Source organism: Excalfactoria chinensis, chromosome 1, assembly GCF_039878825.1.
Source record: "Excalfactoria chinensis isolate bCotChi1 chromosome 1, bCotChi1.hap2, whole genome shotgun sequence".
Taxonomy (NCBI): domain Eukaryota; kingdom Metazoa; phylum Chordata; class Aves; order Galliformes; family Phasianidae; genus Excalfactoria; species Excalfactoria chinensis.
The window spans coordinates 151,839,030-151,862,444 of record NC_092825.1 but is presented as its reverse complement, the minus strand read 5'-3'; the positions used below and the strand labels follow the sequence as shown (position 1 = coordinate 151,862,444).

The 23,415-nt window shown below is 37.8% G+C and overlaps 1 protein-coding gene across 2 annotated transcripts in view; it reads left to right on the top strand.

The window, feature by feature from the left end:
* The window catches only part of TDRD3 (tudor domain containing 3), a 92,624-nt gene that overhangs the window by 23,153 nt on the left and 46,056 nt on the right, over positions 1-23,415 (top strand). Inside the window, exons 2-3 of one of the 2 annotated variants that reach the window (XM_072361081.1) lie at positions 14,200-14,284; positions 15,519-15,584. In XM_072361081.1, the coding sequence (XP_072217182.1) occupies positions 14,200-14,284; positions 15,519-15,584 (151 nt within the window). The remainder of the gene's footprint in view (positions 1-14,199; positions 14,285-15,518; positions 15,585-23,415) is intronic. The other variant, XM_072361089.1, reaches the window with a different exon arrangement.

Below are 23,415 nucleotides of genomic sequence, written 5' to 3'. Positions count from 1 at the left end.
TTTGGACTGTATAGTTACAAGGGGAAGCATAAGAAATTTTAAGTCTCCAAATAGTTAAAACTCTTGTAGCTGTAAAATACTTTTAAGGGCAATAATGGTCAAGGAACATACACTTGACTTTTAAAACTACTTCTAAAAGTATATCTGGAAAATATGATTTTGCTTTTAGAATTAATGTGTGACATGAGAGACAAATATAGATAATATTCAAAATGATGCTGGAAAAATTTGGTACTTGGTTCATGTTTGTATTTCTTTTGGAGCTGCTTTTGTCTTGTCCAGGTTTTGGTATGGCTAATGGAATGTAAGTCCTCCTGTTGTGTTTCATGATGAAGTTTGTAAATGTTTCCATTTGTTTTGGCAGAGAACAGATTGTTGTCTGATGGTAGACTTGTCTTTTCTAGGTAGTGGAATGCCAGAAGCGTTACAGCCTCACTTTGTACCTTGCAATAATAATTTAGCATAAACACTATAATTGCTGTATTTACCTTCATTTCGTAATCTAGAAAAACATTGTTATAAATTACATAAATTTAGAAGGCTGTAACATCAGTTTGAGTGCAGGAGGAAAAGAAAAATGGTACTAAATTGATTTTAAAACAAACAAAAATAACCAGGGTGGTTCTCATTCAGATTTTCACATTCTGCTTTGCCCATATTGAATAAGAATGATTTTTGTGGGTGGCGGATTCTTAGCTTTTATGTCTGGTCAGCTTTTTCAATTAAAGCCATCTGAGAGGGTTATTTTAGGGGTGCTCCGTGTCACCAAACTACAAGCTTCTATAATATAGGCAACTAAATAATGATGTGATCTTAGCTTTTGATGCCTGTTAGTGCTGGTAGATTGGAATGAATTAGTTTTTTTTCTATCTGTTATTGAGGAAAACTACCTTAAAAAGATAGCCAAGAAAAAATTCTAAGTATAAATAACAAAATTGCATTTAGTTTCTTAAGAGTTGTTATATAACACTTAGAAGCTGTGCTTGTGACCGATTAAAAAAATAAATAAATAAAAGAAATAAAATCAATATCAGTAACACAAGGATTCAATTGCCTACATTTATCTGTGTGATAGTTTCTTGCAGGTCTGTTTCAGCACTGGAACCATTATTGATTCTCAATTCCTTCCCAAGTCATTAGTTGATGAAAATACATACTAAGTTCCTGTACAGTAAATTACCACTTGATTAGTTCTATTGTACAAGCTCAGAACTGGTCTTGTTTAATTCTTGTCTGGCTTTTTATAGAACGGTGAGCTCTGTAATCGGTCATATAATCAGCTTGGTTACACAGAGGCCATGTATGTCTTGACTGTTTGCTGTTTGTCTCACAAATGTCAGTAAAGCGGGTCATTAGGTTGCAACCCTTTTATAATTTTGGAAGACATATGCCTTTAACCTCTGCTGAGGCAGCAGTATGAAATAAAGCAATTCTTGTGCTCAGAGGAAAGATGGAAAACCTACCACACAAAACTATTAGATGTATTCTGAATGAGGGTTTAGTATCTTCATCTCTTTCCTACCAGTGTCAGAAACTGACTTTTACTTTCTCTTGTACTTAAATGTAAAGTGTACGTGTTAATTACTTGTTAAAGGATTACCAAATCAACCTGAAGAAGCTTTATTGCTTTTGCTCCAAGGTGTGAAAGAAAAAAAAAAAGTGACCTAAATGACTGACATCAACATCTGTGAAATTGTGCCATGTTTCCAGTTGAATTTAAAACAATGGAAATAAAAACAAATATATGATGAAACAAAATATACACTGAAATGTGATTAAAGTACATTAACTGAAATGCATAATTTTAAATTATTTAATGTTAGAATAGTTCATTTGGAAGGGGTCTAGAGAGATCCAGTCCAACTGTCTGACCTCAGCAGAGGTAACTAAAAGTTAATTGCACTGAGGTTATTGTCCAAAAGTCTCTTGAACTAGTTGGTTTGGGGCATCAAACATTTGACTGGGAAGCCTGTTTCAGTGTTTACCACTTTAATGGTAAATAAATTTTTCCTGATGTCCAGACTGAACCCCCTGTGTGCAGCTTTGTGCCATTCCCATTTAAAGTCAAGACTACATTTGCATATTCAAATATAATGTAAATGCAAAATACATTTCCAGATTGATTGCAAGAGATCTTTCAAATTATCTTCATTCAAGCTTTTGTTACGAGTAGGACTCTAGATCAGAGTGGATCTCAATTTACCCAGCTGCGTGCTGAGGAACATCCTGTGTCCAAGGCTGAAGGCTCCACTCTGGGGAGCCTGCACTTCATAACCTGTAGTGGCATATTGTATTGAAAATTAAGCAGCTCATAATTTCCTTTGACATTTATAACTGAACGTTATGTACAGCTGCACTGTGTAATTCTGATTTGATTTGTGTGGTTTTATAATGCCTTGTCTTGTGTTGTTTTGAAAACAGATCCCAGTATTCTTTGTGTGTTTTGGACTGCTGTTGTGCCATGAGTTAGTGTCCAGAAAAGAACAATATGACTGCATGTTTTTTATGAATGATTACTAAGGTAGAGCACAGTACTGAACTCTGCAGTGTTTGTAGTTTTTTCTTCTCTATGTGCAGTACTTTGGATTTATTGATGTTGAAATTTACCTGACATCTCATTGTGTAGTCACAGAGGGCAGTAAGCTTTTAGATTTTGGTATATTCTGGAACTCTGTAAAATCATCACCAGCTGTCACCCTGCTGCCTGGTACTTTGTCTTAATGCTTGTTGCACACAGTGCAGACCAGTGTGATGTATCTGTTGTTAATTAATCCTCTACAGTAGCACCCATTCCATTCATATCCTTCCTTTCCTATATTTTGTATGTGATGACAAAGGCTTCTTCTTCTTCTTCTGGCTTAAGTATTCAATTTTTCTAAGTGCCTTTGGTGGAGGATCTTGTCAAAATCTATTCAATAGTCTTTCCTTTCCCTCCCTCTACCCCATTGTTCTCCCGCTCATTTTCTTCATCCTGGAAAGAAGTCTAGTGTCTGCATGAGGGGCATCTTCCATCTCCAAGAAATATGTCTTCAGCCAAGCGCTCCCGAGCCCACAAATTAGTCTTCCATTTTGTCTACGCAGCATGGTTTGCACGAAAGGGCCTTTAATTTCTAGGATTAAATGTGATGTCTGCTTTAAAAATGCTATGTGACGTTTTAACATTTTCCTTTCTATTCGCAAAAGTGTTGATTTAACGCAGGTCAGCAATTTTGTGTTTGGGCTTTAGTTGAGCTCTTGGGCAAACAGTTTTGTTATTGCTGCTGTTATTCTAAACCCTTTCCTAATGCAGTATTAGTTTAAGAAACTTGCTGGGATCCATGTTTCAACAATAACATTAGTTTGGAAACCTTCCAAATCTCAGTTATAGAGATTTATTTTAGAAGTAGAAAAAACCATTTAACTTCTGTTATTACAGCTCTTGCTTTCTTGATTGTTCCTTTTGCATGTCAGTCATTTATCAACCTTGTCATCTGTCAGGCTTCTTGAATCTCCTTTGAAAATTCTAATTTGTTGTTACCTTTTATCAAATTAATCCTACAGAATATTTTCTTGATCAGTCTTTCTGCTGACTTCTTTTTGTTTGTGCGGTTGGAATGATTAATCTCCCTTTTCCTTTTGAAGCATGTCAGGTTTTGCTTTTTAAATGTATAATTCACTACCACTTCACTGCTGGCTTGGGCAGAATGATAACAATGGTATTGGAATGAAGTTCTTTGGGAAACCACAAAGATGGTAAATACATTTTTCATCAGAAAATGTTTATTTTTCTCAGCTTAAAAGTAATTCTTGATAATATGTTAAGTGTTGTTGTTTTTCAGCTTTTGTCTGTTTCTTGAAATTGATAGAAACTCATTTTCTGCATCTGTGAGATTCTGTTTGTAACAGAAAATGTATATAGCTCTTCACCTTGTTGTCTTCACAATAAAAAGATGCAGCCGCTGGAGCGGAACAGAGTTCTCAGTATGACTCAGATGCTCCCAGCCTTACATACGTGGTTGTGAAATAAGTGATTTCTGTGTCTGCGTTTTGCTGTGATTGATGATTACCTCTGGGTTATGGCACTTGAGTTGTTACCTCCAGTGAAGTAAGTTAGGCTCTGTGTCTCCTGTGGTCACAAGGGACTGAAAAAATGGGAATATAGTCATGTGAGAGAGGCTAAAACTCCTAGACTGATGTTAAGCAGCTGTTGCAGTGCTTCATATGGGGAAAATTCGATTGGGGGAAAGATTCTGTTGTTTTTTTTCCTTTCAATCCATTTAATTCTCTGATAAGAATACTTTAGATTTTGACGTCTTTAATATGAAATGTTCATATGTTGTTGGATAATTTTTAATGTGAACTGTTTGTCATAATATTGATCAGTAACTTCTGCTATAAAACTCAAAATAGCTGTTTATTTACATTTATGTAAGCCTTGAGGGTAGTTCCCTTTGCATATACTAGAAGTGCTGTTCATGCAATTTAGAAATATATCACAAAGCACCTCAAATATGCAGCTCTACAATATATTAAAAGCTATTACATTCAAATCTGACAACTTTGTAGTTTTTCTCCTGTCCTTCAGTTATTTCCTTGCTATTTGATATTTCCCATGTTTACAAGTGTCAACTAAGAGGCTGGCATTACAGCATTTAATGAATGTCTACTTTCTGCTTTCTGAAGGCGTAAAGAAGTAAATTCAGCAGCAGTGCAACTCTTTCAGAGAGGAGCCTGCTTGGTTGTCTCCTGTTCACGTGAGACTTCACCCTTTGCATTCCACCGTTTTGCTGCAGCTCCTTGGAGAATGATGGGGCATCCTGAGACCAGCCTTTTGTAGAGCTGTTTGATGAGATGTTCCAGTTCCCAGGATTTCTGTTTCTTGTTCAGGGCTTTACAAGTGATCATCTTCTCTTCTGTTGGAAACTGAAATAAAATAAAAAGGAAGAAAAAGAGTTGAATTGGGTTTTCACGTTTTCTTCCACAATATGTCTGAAACATGGCATGTGAAATAGATCAGATTTGGGAAAAAGAAAATGTAGAATCTGTGTCTTTAGATAACTACTACGGTGTTGCTTAGTCTTATGTTTTGTTTAACCACAAACTGAAGTTCCACTCTCACTTTTTTACTGTAAAACACTAGTCTGATAGGATATTTTTCATTATATAGTTTTGAACCCCTTCCTTGTTTTAAGAAATAAAAAGCATTTCCAGGAGTAGGAATTTCATGAGGAAACTTGCAAGGATCAGAACATAAGTTCAGATGGCACGCTATGGGATTTACTGTTATAAATACTTGGTTAATACAAGTGTTAAAATGTGTTCTCTGTTGTGGAAGAACTTGGATAAGAAGTGTGCTGAAAGCATGTTTTATCATACTTCATTTCTGGAACAGTTTTAGGGAGGCTATGGATGGAAATGTGCTAATAATTAAAAAGAGTTGTGTGTGGGTCTGGGGAGGTGTAAGTAGGAGTCAGGCTAGGCTAATAATAGTCTAATAGTTCTGTTTGCATGTCAATGATTCTGAATAATTCAATAATTCTGAAGCTATCACTAGTTAATAGAGGTTTTTATAAAATATTCCTTCTCTTTGGAAATGACAGTAAAGCTGGCTAAAAGGGATGGCATAAACAACACAGACTTTGAAGCACTTGACATTGCAGGCAGTGCTGGGGTGCTCTGTCTCTGCTGACCCCCAGCAGGGGTCTCCTTATCACCAAATCCCATCTGCTTGGGTATAAGGCAGCTTTTCTCCCCTCCCATGTTGTAGAAGGGGAAAAAAAATGCTGTTTTTAAGGGCCAGTGGCTATTCCTGACTATACCCCTCTCTCATGTAGGCAGTGGCTTGGAAGTGAGTCTGCAAGAGGAGGAGGTAGGAGCAGAGGTGGCTTAAAGAGCTTCTCAGTGGGTATCACTCACTCAGTTAAATAATTTTTGTGGTATCTGGTAGTGTGAATGTTTAAGACCACAACTCTGAAGTTATTGTTCTTTGTTTTTACTGAAAGTTTTAGGCAGGAGTAACCTAGGATGAAGCTACCACATTGATTTTGCTTAAAGCACTTCAGGCTTTAATTTTTTTATTTTTTTTCCCTTTTGTATGCTCTGAGCTTTCTTTAGGTCATGATTTCATTGGCAAAATAGACTTTACTCTAGGATAATTAAGTTGTGCTTACTTTCTGTGGTGGGGAAGGGGGAATCAATGGCAAATATCTTGCTTTTACTAGATCCTATATATATATAGGATTATTTATAGAATCACAGAATCACCAAGGTTGGAAAAGACCTAAAAGTCCAACCATTTACCTGCTACCAATAGCACCTACTAAACCATGTCCCACAACACAACATCCAATAGTTCCTTGAACACCCCCCCCCAGGGTCGGTGACTCCACCACCTCCCTGGGCAGTCCAGCCTGAATCTCCCCTGCCATAGCTTGAAACCATTCCGTCTGGTCCTATCACTAATGACATGAGAGAAGAGGCCAACCCCCAGCTCACTACAACCTCCCTTCACGAAGTTATAGAGAACTATAAGGTCTCCCCTGAGCCTCCTCTTCTCCAGGCTGAACATGCCCAGCTCCTTCAGCTTCTCCTCATACAGCCTGTGCTCCAGACCCCTCACCAGCTTCGTAGCTCTCATTTGAACGCGTTCCAGGGCCTCAATGCCTTTCTTGCAGTGAAGGGCCCAAAACTGGATACAGTACGTGAGGTGCAGCTGCACCAGTGCTAAGTACAGAGGAACAATCACCTCTCTGCTCCTGATGGCAACACTGTTGCTGATGCAAGCCAGGATGCCATTGGCCTTCTTGGCCACCTGAGCACAGTCGGCTCATGTTCATCTGTGCATCAATCAATATCCCCAGGTCCATTTCCTCTACGCAGTCTTCCAGCCACTCCGCCCCAAGCCTGTAGCGTCGCCTGGGGTTGTTGTAGCCAAAGTGCAGGACCCGGCATTTGGCCTTGTAGAACCTCATCCCATTGGCTTCATCCCAGCTCTCCAGCCTGTCTAGATCCCTCTGTAGGGCCTCGCTACCCCCAGGCAGATCCACACACCCAGTCATATATGTATAATTTTCTGTTTCTAAGTTCTAAAACTATGTTGGCTTTCTTAGATGGTGTTTTTATTGAAAGTCAAACATTACAGACACCTGAAGGGAGGTTAAGGCCTTGAGGTTTGTCAGCTAAAACAGTGAGAATTGGAGCTTCGGAATGTATTTTTCATGAGTGCCTTGCTGGAGTTTCGGCTTGACCTGGGTTAGAGACAGCACTTAGTGTTGTTATATGTCTAGGACTGAAAACTTAGGGAGCTAGGATACAAGTTTAGCTGCCCAGGGAGCCCACGTGCTGTGTTGGCTGTGCAGCAGTTCTATGAATGTCAGTAATGTTTTAAAAGTAGAATTGGTATCAATTCACATGAACAGCAACCTAATTGCAACCGTGTTTCTGTAATTCTCAGTGAGCTTTCTGGATGATGTAAAGAAGTGGAATTCTACTACTAATTTCCAGCCACCCCCCCTCCAATCATTACGGGGTAAAATGAAGAAACATTATATATAAAGTTCATTTACGGCAGTTATATGTCTGATTGGACCATACTAGGAAGAATGGCTGTGGAAGGCTCACTGTCAGAATGTGAGGCATAGTCTAGGTCAGGCTTTGTTTGATACTCTCATTAAGCACCTGAATGGTGAAGCATGAAGCTCTGGGCTTAAACACAAGGTAAAGCTCTGCAGGAATGTGGAGCTGTTAGTGAGCTGTATTAGGATTCAAGGTAAAATTAACAAACTGGAGAAGTGACGGGGGAACAAAAAAAGTCTGGCTAGCAGTGATCGTCTGTGTAAGTAAAGAGAGTAAGGCTCAGGAACTGCAAAAAGGAAAGGCGCAGTCTCTGCCCCACAGATGTGGAGAAAACAAAAAGCAACAGGAGGCAGTGTGGCAAGGCTAGACATTGGGGGAAAAAAAAAAATCCCTTTTCCGGATGTCAGGATAGTAATAGCAAAATTGCCAAGAATGCTACTGGAAACAACAGTGGAGGTTATTTGTCATTACTGACAGATGTTTGCCTTGCAGATGAAGAAGTGTTTCGCCCTAAGTCGGTCAGGAGTTAGGAATCCTTTTCATAACTCCTCTGTTCTTCTTCACCTTCAAGTTCTGTTTTATTTTCTCTAGTAGCTTGCATAATACTGCATCATCCTTTCAACGTCTGGGCTTTTTATTTTAAAACAGAGCAATGTCAGTTGCCTACCCAGCATTACGCAGGTTATAGGGCATGAAGAAGCCTTATTTTTAAACCTGATTTCCATGTTTAGCATAATAATGTTTTCAAATGTGTTCTGTGTTTTTTAAAAAACAGCTTTAATGATAGTGCCTCAGTAAAATTTGTACTACTGCGGTATAATTCCTTTATACAACTGTAATTCGGCAGAACATTTTGAAACCCTATCAAAAGACTACACCACAAGTTTAAAATACGTAATGTGAAGGTAGGGTTCTTTTACTGTGGAGCAATACTGGCACCCACTGGTGGCTTTGTACTATTGCGTGAAGCTCAACTTAGTTAAAATTGTTCTCCCCCTTCGTGGTGTTACCGACTATCAGAAATGCGAATTCTCTCTACAGTGGTTGTTCTTTGTGTGGCGTGACTGCAGAAATCTGTTTTCTTCGGGAAGCAATGGGAAGAACATTTTTGTTACTGCACACACACATTAAAATCAGCCATGTTAAATTTGCTTTAAAACTCCAGAGTTGTTTCAGGTGGATGCCAGAATTGCAAGAAGTACTGTTAAAGCAGCTTGCATTTTTGGTTCCTGTTTCAGTGTTTCTGTGGAGAGATATGAGCATTAAAAAATACACATTTTATTGAGCATGCTTATTAATACTATTTTCCTGCCTCCCTCCCTCCTTCCTTTCTCCTTCCCTCCTTCCCTCTCTCCTTCCTTCTTTCTTTCTCACCCCAAGGGAAGATTTTTGGTTGAATATGGACTTTTAATTGCAAATAGCAAAAACAGACTTTTCAAGAAAGCTGCTAGTAGAAAAAAATAGCATTAGGTAAGTTGTTTACCAGGTGGATTTAATTCTAGAATGAAGCTTTTAATTTAAACACTGTAAAATTTCTACATGCACACATGCACATTTGCTTTCATATGAGGTACTTGATCCAGCAGTAAAGTGCAGGCAAGCACAAATATGCATCTGTCTTTGGTAGCAGGATTTCTTTAATGCTTTAGATGCAGGTGGTTATAGTGTGGCAGTAACAAATCTGTCTGATTAGGGTATGTCAGGTGTAATCTGTTCCTGATGAGGTAAAGCAGAAGGTAAAATGAGATGGCTAGGGACATAGTTGAGACTGGTACTGCAGAATTACAGCCCCCAACAATGGGAAATATCAAAGAGGAGAGTGTGGGTGTCTGTGGGAAACATTCAAAAGTGGACTATTAGGTTGATGTCGCAGTTGATATGAAGGAGCAGTGGGGAAAAAAGCTTTCAGTGTTACCACTCTTATTTATTTTGTTAGGAGGAATTGCCAAAATTTGTTTTTCTTAGGATCTAATAGAGAACATTTTGACAGAAAAATTACAGATTTGGATTTATATGTGAATGGTTTCCACAAAATGCTGATGTGTTACTAGTGGCTTTCTCCTTGTAATACTGCCACTGCAGTGTCTCATTCAGAAATGTAAGAACAGGTGCCTTCTGTTTAAAAAGGAGTTGCTCTTCTGACAAAAGCTGTTGCTAAGAGGATTGTGCTGCTACATTTCTCAGATGAGCGAAGCTGGATGCGTAAGGGAGGAATAGATGAGACAAATATCCCTCGGATTCCAGCAAATATAATGTGGAAGAATTGCAGGAGAAGCATTTATTTTCCTTTCTCTTCTGGTCTACTCTCCCAAGAGAATGATCCGCTGATAAACATCTCAACCTTATGAGGCAGCTTGGAGCCCAATTTAGTTGTAAACCGATTTTATTTCTTATTTTTAATTTGTATTAATGTTTCAAGGCTGCAAAATCCCTGTGTGACTCATAGAGCATTACTTGGCATAATTCCTTTGAAATCGATACAGTTGTCTGATTACTTCAGTTTATAACCTCTGAGATTGTTCAACTCTAGTGAGTATTTTTTTCCTTAGAAACCGAAAATTCTTGCAATTAATGCTGTTACAATTACCAGCTTTCAGAAGTTCAGTCAGTAACATGCACACACACGTGCTGTTTCCTCAAAAGCATTATAGAATAGCTTGGGTTTTAAGAGACTTTAAGCCCATCCAGTTCCAACCCTGTGTTGTGGGTAGAGCTGCCACCCACCAGCTCAGGCTGACTAAGTCCCCATCTAACCTGGCTTGAGTGCCTCCAGGGTGGAGCATCCACAACCTCTCTGGGCAGCCTGTTCTGCCACACCACCCTCTCAGTGAAAATAATTGCCCTGACATCTAATAGTGTAGTATTAGGATGTTTAAGCACATCGTGGATAAAGCCGAAAAATAAGCTGCAAGTTGGAAGCTTAGTTGCCTTCTTTTAAGCCTTTCACTTGCAGGATATCTTGCAGGATACTGTTATTTGCACTGCATGTTAAGAAAATAATTTGTTTCATCACTGTCTATGTAAGAAGATGTCAGTGGTCAGCTGTTGCCTTGCCTTTTGCTTCTTAAAAGCTTTACTGAGATTGGCTTTTCTCACCCATTTATTTCATCGTTTGTATACTTTCTCTTTAAGAACGTATGCATAATTCTGACTTGTTCGTTTAGTGAAAATACAAAGGGAAATTTCTTGATTGTGACAGCACAATGTTCCTGTGCTGAATTCCAGTTCAATGTGCCCCCCCCTCCCCTCCCTGTTCAAAGAAGAGGGAGAAGCTTGGGATTAAGGTGTGCAGAACAAGATCTGTCCCAGGGTACATGAATCTGTACAGTGCTGCCAGCTATGTCTTGGGGATTCTGAGTTCATGAGCAGGTTCCAGCAGTGTAATCTAGTTCATGGACAGCTTAGGAGTGCTTCCCACCCCTTGGCAGTAGGAATCATGTTGGATTAGTGTAATGGGATCACTTTGTAGTTCACCTTTCATTATGTAGGGTTGTGGTAGGTCATGGTATCTTGCAAAATGTGCAGAATAGTTAATGTAGGTGCTGTGAGGCACTTGAATGACTGTAATGCAGGTGCTGAGCTCCAGGGCTCCTCCTGAGGAGGTTTTCTCTGATTTTGGTTTTGGTTCAGGGTCAGATTTTCTTCTTCTATATAATACAGGGGGAAAAAACATGAAGTGTCTTTTGCTATGTGCTGTACATTCAGCACATCACACACCCTTATTAAGAACAGAAAGAGGGGACTTTGAACTTAGCAAAGGAATTTCAGGCCTTATGCCAGCTAAAGAGCTAATTTGGTCTATCATAACTCCCATTTCATGCTTGAAAAATGTTTTGTCTGTACAATTGCATTTATTTTAGAAGAAATTTCTAAGAATTACTGTTTTTTTTTTTTTTTTTTTTTTTTTTTTTTTTTTTTTTTTTTTTTCTTAAATATATTGTGGGCCTGTAGCAGGAAATGTTCATAACTTAGGTGGTTGTTACAGGAGGCAGTATAGACAATAAGGAGAACAAATTTACTTATTTTAAAGAACTTTGCAGAGTTGTGAAGAAAATATGTATTAGGAATACTACTTGTATGAAGCAGCAAGAGGGTTAAATGGTTAAAACATCATTAGCTTGACATGCACTCATTCCAGGCTTCTCTCTGGGTAGAAGAAATGCGTGTTTTGGTTTTGTCTGGGTGTACAGCCTTTTCTAATCACAATTCTTCACTAATCTCCTGACCATTTCTGATGATTGCTTCACTTATATGTTCTGTTACACAGAAACACCACTTGAGAAGTTATTGGAAAGCTGTTTTGTTTTGGTTGGCTTTTTTTTTTTTTTTTTTAATTTATTTTAGTTTGAAGACTACTTCAAAAGCTGTTTATTGTGTCTTTGCTGAGATCCTGTAGTGTTTGCTTAAATCAAGCCAGAAAGTGTCCTCAAACGGCATTTCATTATTGTCACCTCTGTAACATGGATGGAGATTTCACTCTGGTGTGCAATGTTTTTCTTAAGTGCTGTTGTTAGCTGACATACTAACAAGTCAGAAAAGAAAAACCTTTTTCAATGTGCATATGTGTATTTATCATTTTGTCTTAAACCATTTGAAGTATTCAGAGGGAGGTGTCACACAGGAACAGGTTGCCCAAGGAAGTTTGTGGATGCCCCATCCCTGGAGGCATTCAAGGCCAGTCTAGATGTGGCTCTGGGCAGTTTGATCTGTTGGTTGGTGACCCTGCACATAGTAGGGGGGTTGAAATTCCATGATCACTGTGATCCTTTTTAACCCAGACCATTCTATGATTCTATGAAGTAATGAGACAAAGGAAACTATGAAATTTTATCAGCTGTGTTTTAGCCTTCACTTTTAAGTGAGAAATGGAAACACGACTCAGCTGTGAGTTTTATGGTAGCAGAAGTAATCAATTTTATCCTATCTAGGGAAAATTTAATTCTGGATCAGGTTGTTGTTTACTCACTCTCTAACAAATATATTTTTTTCCTGCTGATAAATCTTAGTGCTTGCATCTCAATACTACACTGCGTAGCTCATAATGGAATTGCAGTTCTGCTAGCTTCAGCAGAACTGAAGAATTACTTAATTTGCACAAGAGGAGGAATGTTTCCACAACTTGTCTGAAATTCAGCTTGTGGGGTTTGTATTCCACCCACTCCTGAAACAACCGATCCTCAACTTTGTACTAAAGATTATAGGGTGTAGACTTGCAGATTTTATTACATTTCTCTTTATGGAAACCCTACTGATGTCATTAATCCACAGCTGAGGCCCCAGGTGTGTAGCGCTGCCTATAGGATATACCTGTTCCCATTTCCTCTGGTAGGGAGTGTGATTTCTGTTCTACTTTACATTCCGATTCCAGCTAACAAGTCTGTCTGAGAATTCCAAGTGGGAATTACCACTTGAATCTTCACAGGTGGTGATACCCGAGCTCAGAGGCACTCAGTTGAGAAATCTGCATTCCTGTGTGGACTAACAAATCCTGCCACCTTATTCTCTAGTGTATGCTCCGTATGAAAAAATAGGATCGCTTCTTTCACATTATAATATATTTATTTATTTATTTGTCGAGTTCTGGTCCCTCAGGATTTGCTAAATGTCAGTGTCTGATTTGAACAGCTACACTGCTATCAAGTGTCTGGGTCAGAGCACAACTGGGATCATTAATTAGTCTGGCAACACTGCCAGGGCAACGTTCATGTTAGCTGAGCTAGAATTAAGGTGTATTGAGTCTGCTTTCCTTCAAATCTTTATATAATTTTATTTTACACTTGGGAATGTTTTTTCTTTAAATATTTCTTTAAGTGTTCTGGAATACTTTAATTATTTTATTTTATTTATTTATTTATTTATTTTCTTTAATGGTTATTCCTTGAGGAATAGTGGTTTCTTGTTAGGTAATTAGTACAGGAATGTTATTTAGGCAAGTTCTGTGTTTCATATTCAGGGTCTGACAATTATCAGTATAATGATTGTTGTTGATGTTTTTAAAGAAACAGCAGAACTGTGCAGATAAAGCAGATCTCCATCTACGTGGGAATGAAAACATGAAAACTGAGGGGTTGTAGTGAGAAGTAGGAGGCAAATTGAGCAAAAAATGTCAGTTTCTAACTGCTCAAGTAAAACTTACATTCTCCTTAAGTGTTTTTGAACATGAGAATGTGTCAGCCCTTTTAAATAGACAATGCACATCCTTTCAATGGATTGTCTTCTTTAATTGCCAGGTGAACAGATTTTTTGCATGCTGACAAAATTTTGGCAGGAAGGTGGTGATCCTGGACTGCCACCGTGAAAATCTCAAATGTTGTTTTTCAGAGATGTTCTGTTTCTAAAATTGTTCATCACATTTGACTCTTGGGATATGTGGTGATACAAATACACTTTTACAAGTTATTTTGTAGGTTAGGTGAGCAAGAAGAAAGTCTGTAGAATGACAGTATAATACTTGTCTCCTTAAAGTGTTTGAGTGCATCGTCTTGCTCTTTAGAAACTGATGTGGTTGTTTGTGGTTTTTTTCCTCCTGTGTTTCATAACATAGAAAATGCAAACTAAAAATGATCTTTGCATACAGAACGGGTATTCACCTATTACATACATCATGTAATATTCTAATATGTTTGTTTTTTTTTTCTTTAACAGGTATCTTTCAGATGAAGGAATTGAAACTTGCATAAATTCATCTGAAAAAGTCAATACGAATGACATTATCCTAGTTGCACTTAATGTAAGTTATGATTGTGAACTTTTCCTCTGACAACACACTGAAAACAATATATCTAATGGCTCAGGTGGAAGTCTATAACTCTAATTAAATGCACTGTTGTCTGTGCGATTTACATAAAGGACAAAGCACCTTTCTCCTTCCCAGAATGTATGAGTTATTTCTGAATTTCATTTGGAAATGATGCCTATTCCAACCTGAAGCCTAATGGGGAGAAAAATGAGCATCATTTGCAGTAAGAAGATATTTCTGTGTTTAGGAAATGTAAATCTAAAGTTGAAGTATAAGCAGTACTTACAATGAAATCAGATGTGCTGTGTACGGATATATGAAATTATAGTAGAAAATATGAGCTTACTAGGATTAGTAAAACACCCTTTCTTAAATTGACTTCTGGGTATGCTATTTTTAAAATCCTGATCAAGCAAACATTGAGTTTCCTATGATGTGTACTTATTTATGTAACTACAAGCAGTTGCTTGAATTACTGTAGATATCTTGTTTTAGTAATTATTTCTGCCACAAGGAAATAAACAAATACTTGTGTTGTATTTCCAGCTTGTCTGATAGATAACCAAGATAAATCAGAAATGTTATGAAAGTACCCAAAGCCAATCTTAATGGATCATCAATATTTTTGTCATTAAGTTAGTTGTTTAAATTCCCAGGAGATTATGTTTCCTGTTGGATAAGTAGGGAATACCATTGTGTTTTGAAAAGCAGGATACAGTGAGTTGAGAAGCCAACTGATGTTTTTTTGTGTATTGCTTGAATAGGAATGAAAGAAATGTAAACGTGCCTTCAGTTCTTCAAATGCTTTTATTTTGCCTAAGATCTTGCAAAGGGTTTGTAAAAGTTCTGTCTCCTTCCTTGTTGCTGTGGTTGCAAAGCATCTTTCTGGAGACTTGTCAAATTCTGTACAAATACAGATTATTGCAGGGACAGTTCAAAGGAGTTTCTGTGCTGTTCAGAGGTAAATAACAGGCAAGCGACAGATCGGTTTCCTTGGGTGGGCTCAGTTTGAAAACCAAATGTACTTTCTTATCACTCTGTGGCTATATTGTGCAATAGAAAGTAAGCTGAATGTCTATCCTCTCTTTTGTGGTATGTGCTCTGAATATCTGTAGAGTATCCTTATTGTTGACATTACAGAAGCCCTTCTTTTTCTTTTATGATTGTTTTCTTTGAAACAGGATATTTTAGATTTATATTCTGTTGTCTTCTCTATTAATTTCAGACAGATTTAAGAACGATTGGCAAGAAATTCCTCCCCAGTGACATCAATGGTGGAAAGGTGGAAAAGGTAGATGATATTCACTTCTCTTGTTGCTGTTTCTTTGTGATGACAGTTATCTGTGTTGCATTAGTCTCTTTTTGGCATTATTTCATGTACAAATTAAACTGATATTTGAGGATAAATATGTTAACATATTAGCTTGCACACTAGACTATATAGAGAGGAGTCATCTATTTCTAAATTTTGAAGTCCTTAAACAAATGTGATTGATAGTAGCAGCTTCCTTTATCACTCAGAAACAGTTTAATCTGTTGGATCTTGAGTTAGTATCAAGTGACTTGCTTTTTTTTTTTTTTTTTTTTTCTTATTCACTCTTGTGAGAACAACAAAGCATGTTAAGCATAAAACAAAGTAGCTGTGTGATTATGATACATAATGATATATATTGATAATGCCTTGAATTATCCACTGATAGACATGATATACACGATAATGATCAATTATGCACTGATATCCATACAGACTACTGGATACACAACAACAAAGTATGGATAATCCATGTCAGATGATACAGTGCTTTATAATCTGTATAATATTCTTGTTTTCAAAACTTTTATGTTCCAGATTTTTGATTTATACTGTATCTTTATGTAGTACTTAAGTTTTGACCTCACTGGTGTGCTCTTCCTGTGTTCCTCCTAAAATTCAGTTAACAGATAGGATAAATCAAGGAATCTTATTTTAAAGGTAGTGTTAGTTCTCCATTCAAGTAATTATTCCTACATTCCAAATATTTATGGCCTATATTGATGATGTCAAATTTCTTGAGAAACAGATTTCATTACTCTTGAAATTGAGTATGGCTGTAAATCAAAGGAGAATTATTTTAAGAAAACAAGCTTGATGAGTGAGGCTGTTAAGATCTGTCCAGATTTATTTTTTCTGATGATACTGTTCTCAAGACCAAGTATGGTGAGCATCAGTCCCACTGTTGACCCCCTGAGGGGTACCACTTGTCACCGATCTCCATCTGGACACTAAGCCATTGATCACCACTTTCTGGGTACAGTCTTGCAACCACTTACTCATCCATCGACCAGTCAACCAAATTAGTATCATTCCAACTTGGAGAGAAAGATGTTATGGGGGACCATGTCAGAAGCCCTACTGGAGTCTAGATAGATGATGTTAGTGGCTCTTCCCTTGTCCTCAGTCATAGTTACACCATCAAAAAAAGCAAGGTCAGTCAGGCAGGACTTGCCCTTGGTGAATACATGCATATGCGTACATCCTACAACATCTCCTCTTCCATATGTCTTAGCATAGCTTCCAGGAGGATCTGCTCCGTGACCTTCCCCAGTGCATAGGTGAGTCATAGAATCATAGGATATCTTTGGTTGGAAGGGACCTCAAAGGTCATCCAGTTACAAACCCCTCTTGTAGGCTGAGTTGCCAACTACTAGGTCAAGCACTAGATCTTGGACACTTCCAAAAATGAGGCAATGGCAGCCTATTCCAGCACCTCACTTGTTCATTCTTTCTGCCCTTCTTAAGAATGGATGCTACGCTGTCTTTTTTCCAGTCACCAGGTACTTTACCTGACTGACTTGACTTTTCAAATATCATTGAGAGAGGCTTGGCCGTTACACCAGCCATTTTCCTCAGGACTCTGGGGTGCATCTCATCAGTTTATAGAACTATGGATTTTTGGGTTCTTCAGGTGAATGCCAACCTGATCTTCACTTACAGTGCAAGGGACATTGCTCCCCCAGTTCCTGCCTTCCAACCCATCCTCTTGAAAGGTGTGTGAAGAGCAGTTGCCAGTGAAGACTGAGGCAAAAAAGATAAGTAGCTCAGTTTTCTCCTGTTCATTGTTACCAGCCTGCCCATATTCCTCATGAGTGAGGATGTGCCCTCTTGAACTTTCCTTTTCTGAGTGATGTACCTGTAAAAGCCTTTCTTGCCCTTATTTGCATTCATTGTTAAGTTCAGTTCTAGTTGGGCCTTCTCCTTCCTGACCTCATTCTTACACAGTCTAGCAGTATCTCTATATTCTTCACAGGGTACCTGTCTCTACTTGTATTGCCTGCGTCTTCTTGCACTTTGGTTTGACCAACAGATCCCCATTCAGCTATGCTGGTCTTTTGCCATTCTTCGGGGACTCTGTTCCTTCCTCAATGTGAATGGCAATGCCTTCTCCCCTCCTTCCTCACCTGTCCTTTCTGAACAGCTTGTACTCTTTGATAGCTGCACTCCAATTGTGGAAATCATCCTACCAAGTTTTAGTAGTGGCAACTATGTCATGTCCTTTAAGTACAATGGTGGCTTGATTGGGACAGGAGTGACTTGTTTGTATAATCTGTTGGTAAAGGTAGTCATTTGTGGTTCAGAAATGCTTCAGAAGGGAACAAAAATTACATGCTATAGTTTTTCCTCTGATACAAAATTTCTATCAGCATTATGTATCTGTATCTCAAGAATGTGTGATCTGTTTTCCATCTTGCATGGAAAGTAAATTTATTTTGTAGTATGAATGCAATAGACAAAAATTTTTAGAAAATGTATGGATACTTGACCATCATAGGTGATTGTCATTAATACAGAAAAATCTTTTATCACTCATTTACATCTGTCCTTTATGGCTTAAAAAAATCTATACTACCAGCACTAGCCACAAGATGGCCATATTTGCATAGGATTTAAAAAAGCTGAGCATTCATTTCCATCTAAATGACTGTATACCATGAATATTTGTAAAGCATTTTAAGTGGAATAAAGATGCAAGGAGGCCTTACAAAAAATTAGAACATGTAATTCAGCAGTGATGCTACATTTACTTCATTTTCTTTTGAGTGTATGAGTTCCGTTACAATTTAAGCATTAATTCCTCAAGCATTCAGAAATAAAGCATTTATCTGGTCAGTGAAATCCTGAGTACTGATAAGCTGATGGTAAGCAGTTTAAACATAACTCGTCACCTATTCTAATTATTCTTTGAAGTTGCACATGTGCTTCCTGATTCCTGTCAGTACATCGGTATAACTAACAGTGCTTAGTTGCCTTCTGCTGTCTTTGTGGATGTCTGTTGGTTTCTTGCAGACTTTTTTACTGTAAGGTATGATTGGATTTGTTATTTCGGCTACAACTGGTCTCCATTAAGTTCCAGTCTAGAGATGCTTGCATTTACTGTCCAGTTCTATATCAGACATCCTGCTATTTGGAGTTGTGTATGTAAAAATTATTCTATGTATTCTTTTCCCTGATTTTATTTTATTTTTTTTTCCCAGCAAGGATGATTTTGACAAGGCTTAGTTCTGTCAATGCATGCAGTAATGCTGATGGATCAAACAGAGTAATAGTCATTTTATAGCTGTTTATCAGCTTTAAGTTAAGCTCTTGTCCTCAAACTCTCCTAATGCCTGTTTCAGGAGCTTTAAAGAGTCATTTTCCCACACGTATTCTTGAGGAAAAAGTATATAGCGCTAGCTGTGTTCGGTTTAACCTTTCTACAAGATTGGGTTTTTGTTTTCAGATCATGTTGAGTGTGTCAAAGTAATGCCTCTAGGAAAGCAGTGTCTTGAAAACAGTAGGATACTATCTAGTTGTTATATTGTTATAAATTATTAGACAGTTATTGGGCATTGTTTCAAATGTTACTCTTATAGTTTTCAGATCAGAAGGGAGTGATTTATTAAAAGGTTATGTTCTGTTGCAATCACAGTGATTTAGAAAGTCAGTTGGCAATGGATGTTCTGTTATCCTGTCTTGATCTGGAACATCTCTTTGTTTTTTCTGAGGGTTCAAGCCATTACTTCCATGCTTTGTGTGCATTAGTATTTTAACTGTCCCTGTGGCCAGTATAAGCATTTTTGAAAGACAACTGGTATCAAATACTTACTTTAAGGATTTGCTGGAAATGTTATTGGTTTGTTCTTTGTGGTGTTTCCAGCTGTTGATGAAATAGTCCCCTCCAGTGAGTGTGTAGATCATTTATTTATTTATTTACCCCTGAACAGTATCTGAGGCCCTTATGCTTACTCATGTCGAAGAAACTTCTTAACTAACTGTATATGAGTGAATAGTCTTCCTGAACACAATTAAGTTACATTACCTGAGTATGTTTTATCACTGTGGATATTTGCTTACTGTTTGTTTGTTTTTCTGTATAAGAGTCATGTATGTTCTTGAATTAGCATTGCTGGGTTTCGTGAATAAACAGGAAGGAGTAATAAGTGCTGATGCTTTATACCACATCTATGAAATATAAGTTGAGGAAATCTAGGCTTTGTCTAATCATGGTTTGCTTGATAATCAGCTCTCTAAATAAATAAATACACAGTGATGGAGGCATTGCAAGGTGGTCTGAATTTTACTTCTGAGTGTGATTTTGACAAATATTTTGCTTAAAGTCTCAATAGAGTGGGGGAAAAAAAAACAACATTACTGACATTAGGCAGTAACATCAACAAGAAGGACAATGCATGGAAATAGGGAAGCTGATATGCTCTAAAAAGAACAACCCAAAACAAACAATAGAACTCACCACCACTGAGAAACAGGATCCTGTCATCTTTGCACTTTCTGGATTACTGGTACTTGATTTTAATACAGGCTGTTGTAGAAAACAGTAGCTTACACTTGAAATTCATTATCGCATCAACTTTCAGATATTTCTTTGTCTATTTTTCCTCTTTCAAGTTCACGTGTTCTGTCTTAATAGTTTTCACAGAAATTAATATAAAACATATAGTATGAATATTGAAATGACGTTATATAGCACAATACTATATGTAGTGTAAGATGCTCTTATTCTATTTTTCATCTTAAAAAGCTAAGCAAATTATTCATAATGGGATTAATAATGGCTAAAGCTAGACCTCAGTTTATTTTACTTACATTTTGTACTCGTATATGCATCCTTTAGATTTAGTCATTGAAAGCTCTTTTGTACAACTAGTGGTCTGGCATTAAAAATGCAGTGTATTTATTTTTATACTTATTTCTCTTGACTTTAATACAAGAACATCTGAACTGTGTTTCACAGCATTCTGGCCTTAATATGCACGTTGTTACTTGTCCAGTCAGTAAATGCTTTCAAAGTGAATGTTTTCTTTTATTCAATCCCATATTGTTTAGGTGTTGCCTTCGTTCTTATGGTCCAGGTAGTACAGCTGGAATTTTAGAAAATCATTTAATGAGAACTGCATATTTTTCATCTCTACATTAGAAGTTAGCAGAAGTGCTAGAGAGAAGAGAGAATCTGTGGCTTGAAGGAACTGTGATAAAGCACAGCAGAGTGATCTAGGGAGCTTTTAGTGTTGGGCTGATGAATGTAGAAATGGTACCTTCAGAATCTAGCTGGTACTGGGTTTGATGGGACTTCTTAGCACACTCAGCAAGATCCAGCTACTTGGTAGTTTAAATATTAAATAGCACTTCTGTGTAATTTTAACTTGGTCAAGTTAAAATGGTTTTTACAGGGTGAGTAGTTATGACTCTTTAAAGTAGTCTACAAGGTGACCTGGCATAGGTTGATGATCAGAGGACTGGAGTACCTAGCCTACAAAGACAGGCTGAGGGAGCTGGCCTTGTTCAGCCTGAAGGAGAGAAGGCTCTGGGGAGACCTCATCATGACCTCAAATTACTTAGAAAGCTTATAAGAAGGTAAATAAGTGTTTTATGTGGGTAGAAAGAGACATAACATGGGGGAATGGTTTTAATCGGAAAGAAGGGAGGTCTAGATTAGATGTCAGGTGTAAATGTTTCTCTGAGAGGATTCTGAGGTGCTGGAACATGCTGCACATAGAAGTTGTGAAATATTTCCCCCAGGAGATATTCAGGACTGGGCTGGATGAGGCCCTGGGCAACCTTATCTAATACGTGACTTAATCACAGAATCGCAGAATCGTAGCGATTGGAAGTGACCTCCAGAGATCATCGAGTCCAACCCCCCTGCCAAAGCAGGTTCCCTACATCAGGTCACACAGGTAGGCGTCCAGGGAGGTCTTGAATATCTCCAGAGAAGGAGACTCCACAACCCCCCTGAGCAGCCTGTTCCAGTGCTCCGTCACCCTCACTGTAAAGAAGTTCTTGCGCACATTCGTGTGGAACTTCCTATGCTCCAGTTTCTGTCCGTTTCCCTTGTCCTGTCTCTACACACTGCTGAAAAGAGTCTGACCTCGCCACTTTGCCCCCTACAACTAAGATATTTATGGACCTGGATCAGATCCCTTCTGCCTGCAGAGGGATTGGTAGTAGATGAAGCTTGATCTTCCTTGCAGCCCAAGCTATTGTATGGTTCTGGATTCACCTACAATTTTGTGATGGTGTTTCTTCTTCTGTGGGAAGATTAGCATTATTTTCTGCCATCGTTATACGATCTCATAAGATTATATGAAAGCTAAAATATCAAGTGAGCTGAATTGAGACTCGGGAATGAAGAAGCTCTATGATCCTGCTGAAGTCCATAAAAATAATTTTGTCTTTAATATAGGATGTATTTAAGAAAACCATATACTTCTATTCTTCTTTTACATCTGTTTTTTTGAAATAACGTGATTTTCTTTGTTAAGGAAGCAGACACCATTGTCTAAGCTCAACAAATGTGCAGCTGTGCTTTATTGTAATGCGTGCCTGACACAGTAGATAAGAAAACCTGAATTTATTTGCATATATATTCATAGTTAGCCTAGCCTTCATTTCTTTGCACTCCAGATTTCTAAGGAGTCTATCAAGCATTTGTTAAAAAACAAAAGCAAGAATCCAGATCTAAAATTTTCTGTGTTCTTGTTTGTATGATTTCCTGCTTTAACAGTATTCCAGTGTAGCTTCCCTTTCTCATCTTTGCTTCCTTTATGAAGTTCCTGTTTCCTCATCTTCTTTTTTTCTCCTGTCGCTGCTATTTCTATTATTATTATTATTATTATTATTATTATTATTATTATTATTATTATTATTATTTTGTGTGTGTTTTATTTCTTTTTTAAAGGGAAAAATTGTGGAAATGTGCATTTTTCATCTTTTCTGTTTCCGGGTACTAGAGCAACAGATATGTTTTATTTCTCAGAAGAATCAGAGTGAACCCTACTTCCTTACGAAGTGAAGAAATAGAAAAAAGCTATTGCGACTATTTATTCAGCTGTAACCCAAATGAGAAAAAGTAGTTTTTTATTTCTTTTTTTTGGTTGGTTAGATAAGTTATGCCATATATTGAAGTATGTACTGCATTTTCAGATAGCCAAGAATCTCTCATTTACCTCTAGGTAATTAGGTGTTCCTAGTTGGTGTTTACAAAATTGTTGTACTTGTAGTCCTAATGCACTAAGTCTTCAAAGCTGTTTTTTTGTTGTTGTTGTTATTTGTTTGTTTTAATTTAGAACACTTTGTCTATGAAGACTCGTGGTACAGAATGTAAGATCTTATCTGGACTCCATAGCATTTAGAAGAGACAGTATTTGTTTACTGTTGTTGTTTTGTTTTGCTTTTTATTTTATTTGTTTTTTGTCCCTTCATCTCCCCCTTATCCCCATTAGTCTTTAAGTTCTTGTCACAGGTTACCTAGATCTACCTGTGCCCGTGACACAGGGCAGCCTCCTCGTAGGTCCCCCGGCCCAAAAGGGAAGGGAAAAGGGGAATGGGAAAAGAGAACAGCTGCAGCAATCTAAGGAGGAAAACTTATTTTACTAAATATGATATCGGAATACAAGATAACACGGTATAATACAATATGATTGAGGCTAATAAATCGAACAGAATAGAGAGAGTCCCTGAAAACCGGGAGGCCTACTGTGAGCTCTAGGCGACACGGCTGGAATGCTTTCCACTCTCCAAGAGTCTGAGAGCGAGAGCTCCAGCCTGGGAGCGAGATTATATATGTGTTCTCCTCCCGTGACTTACC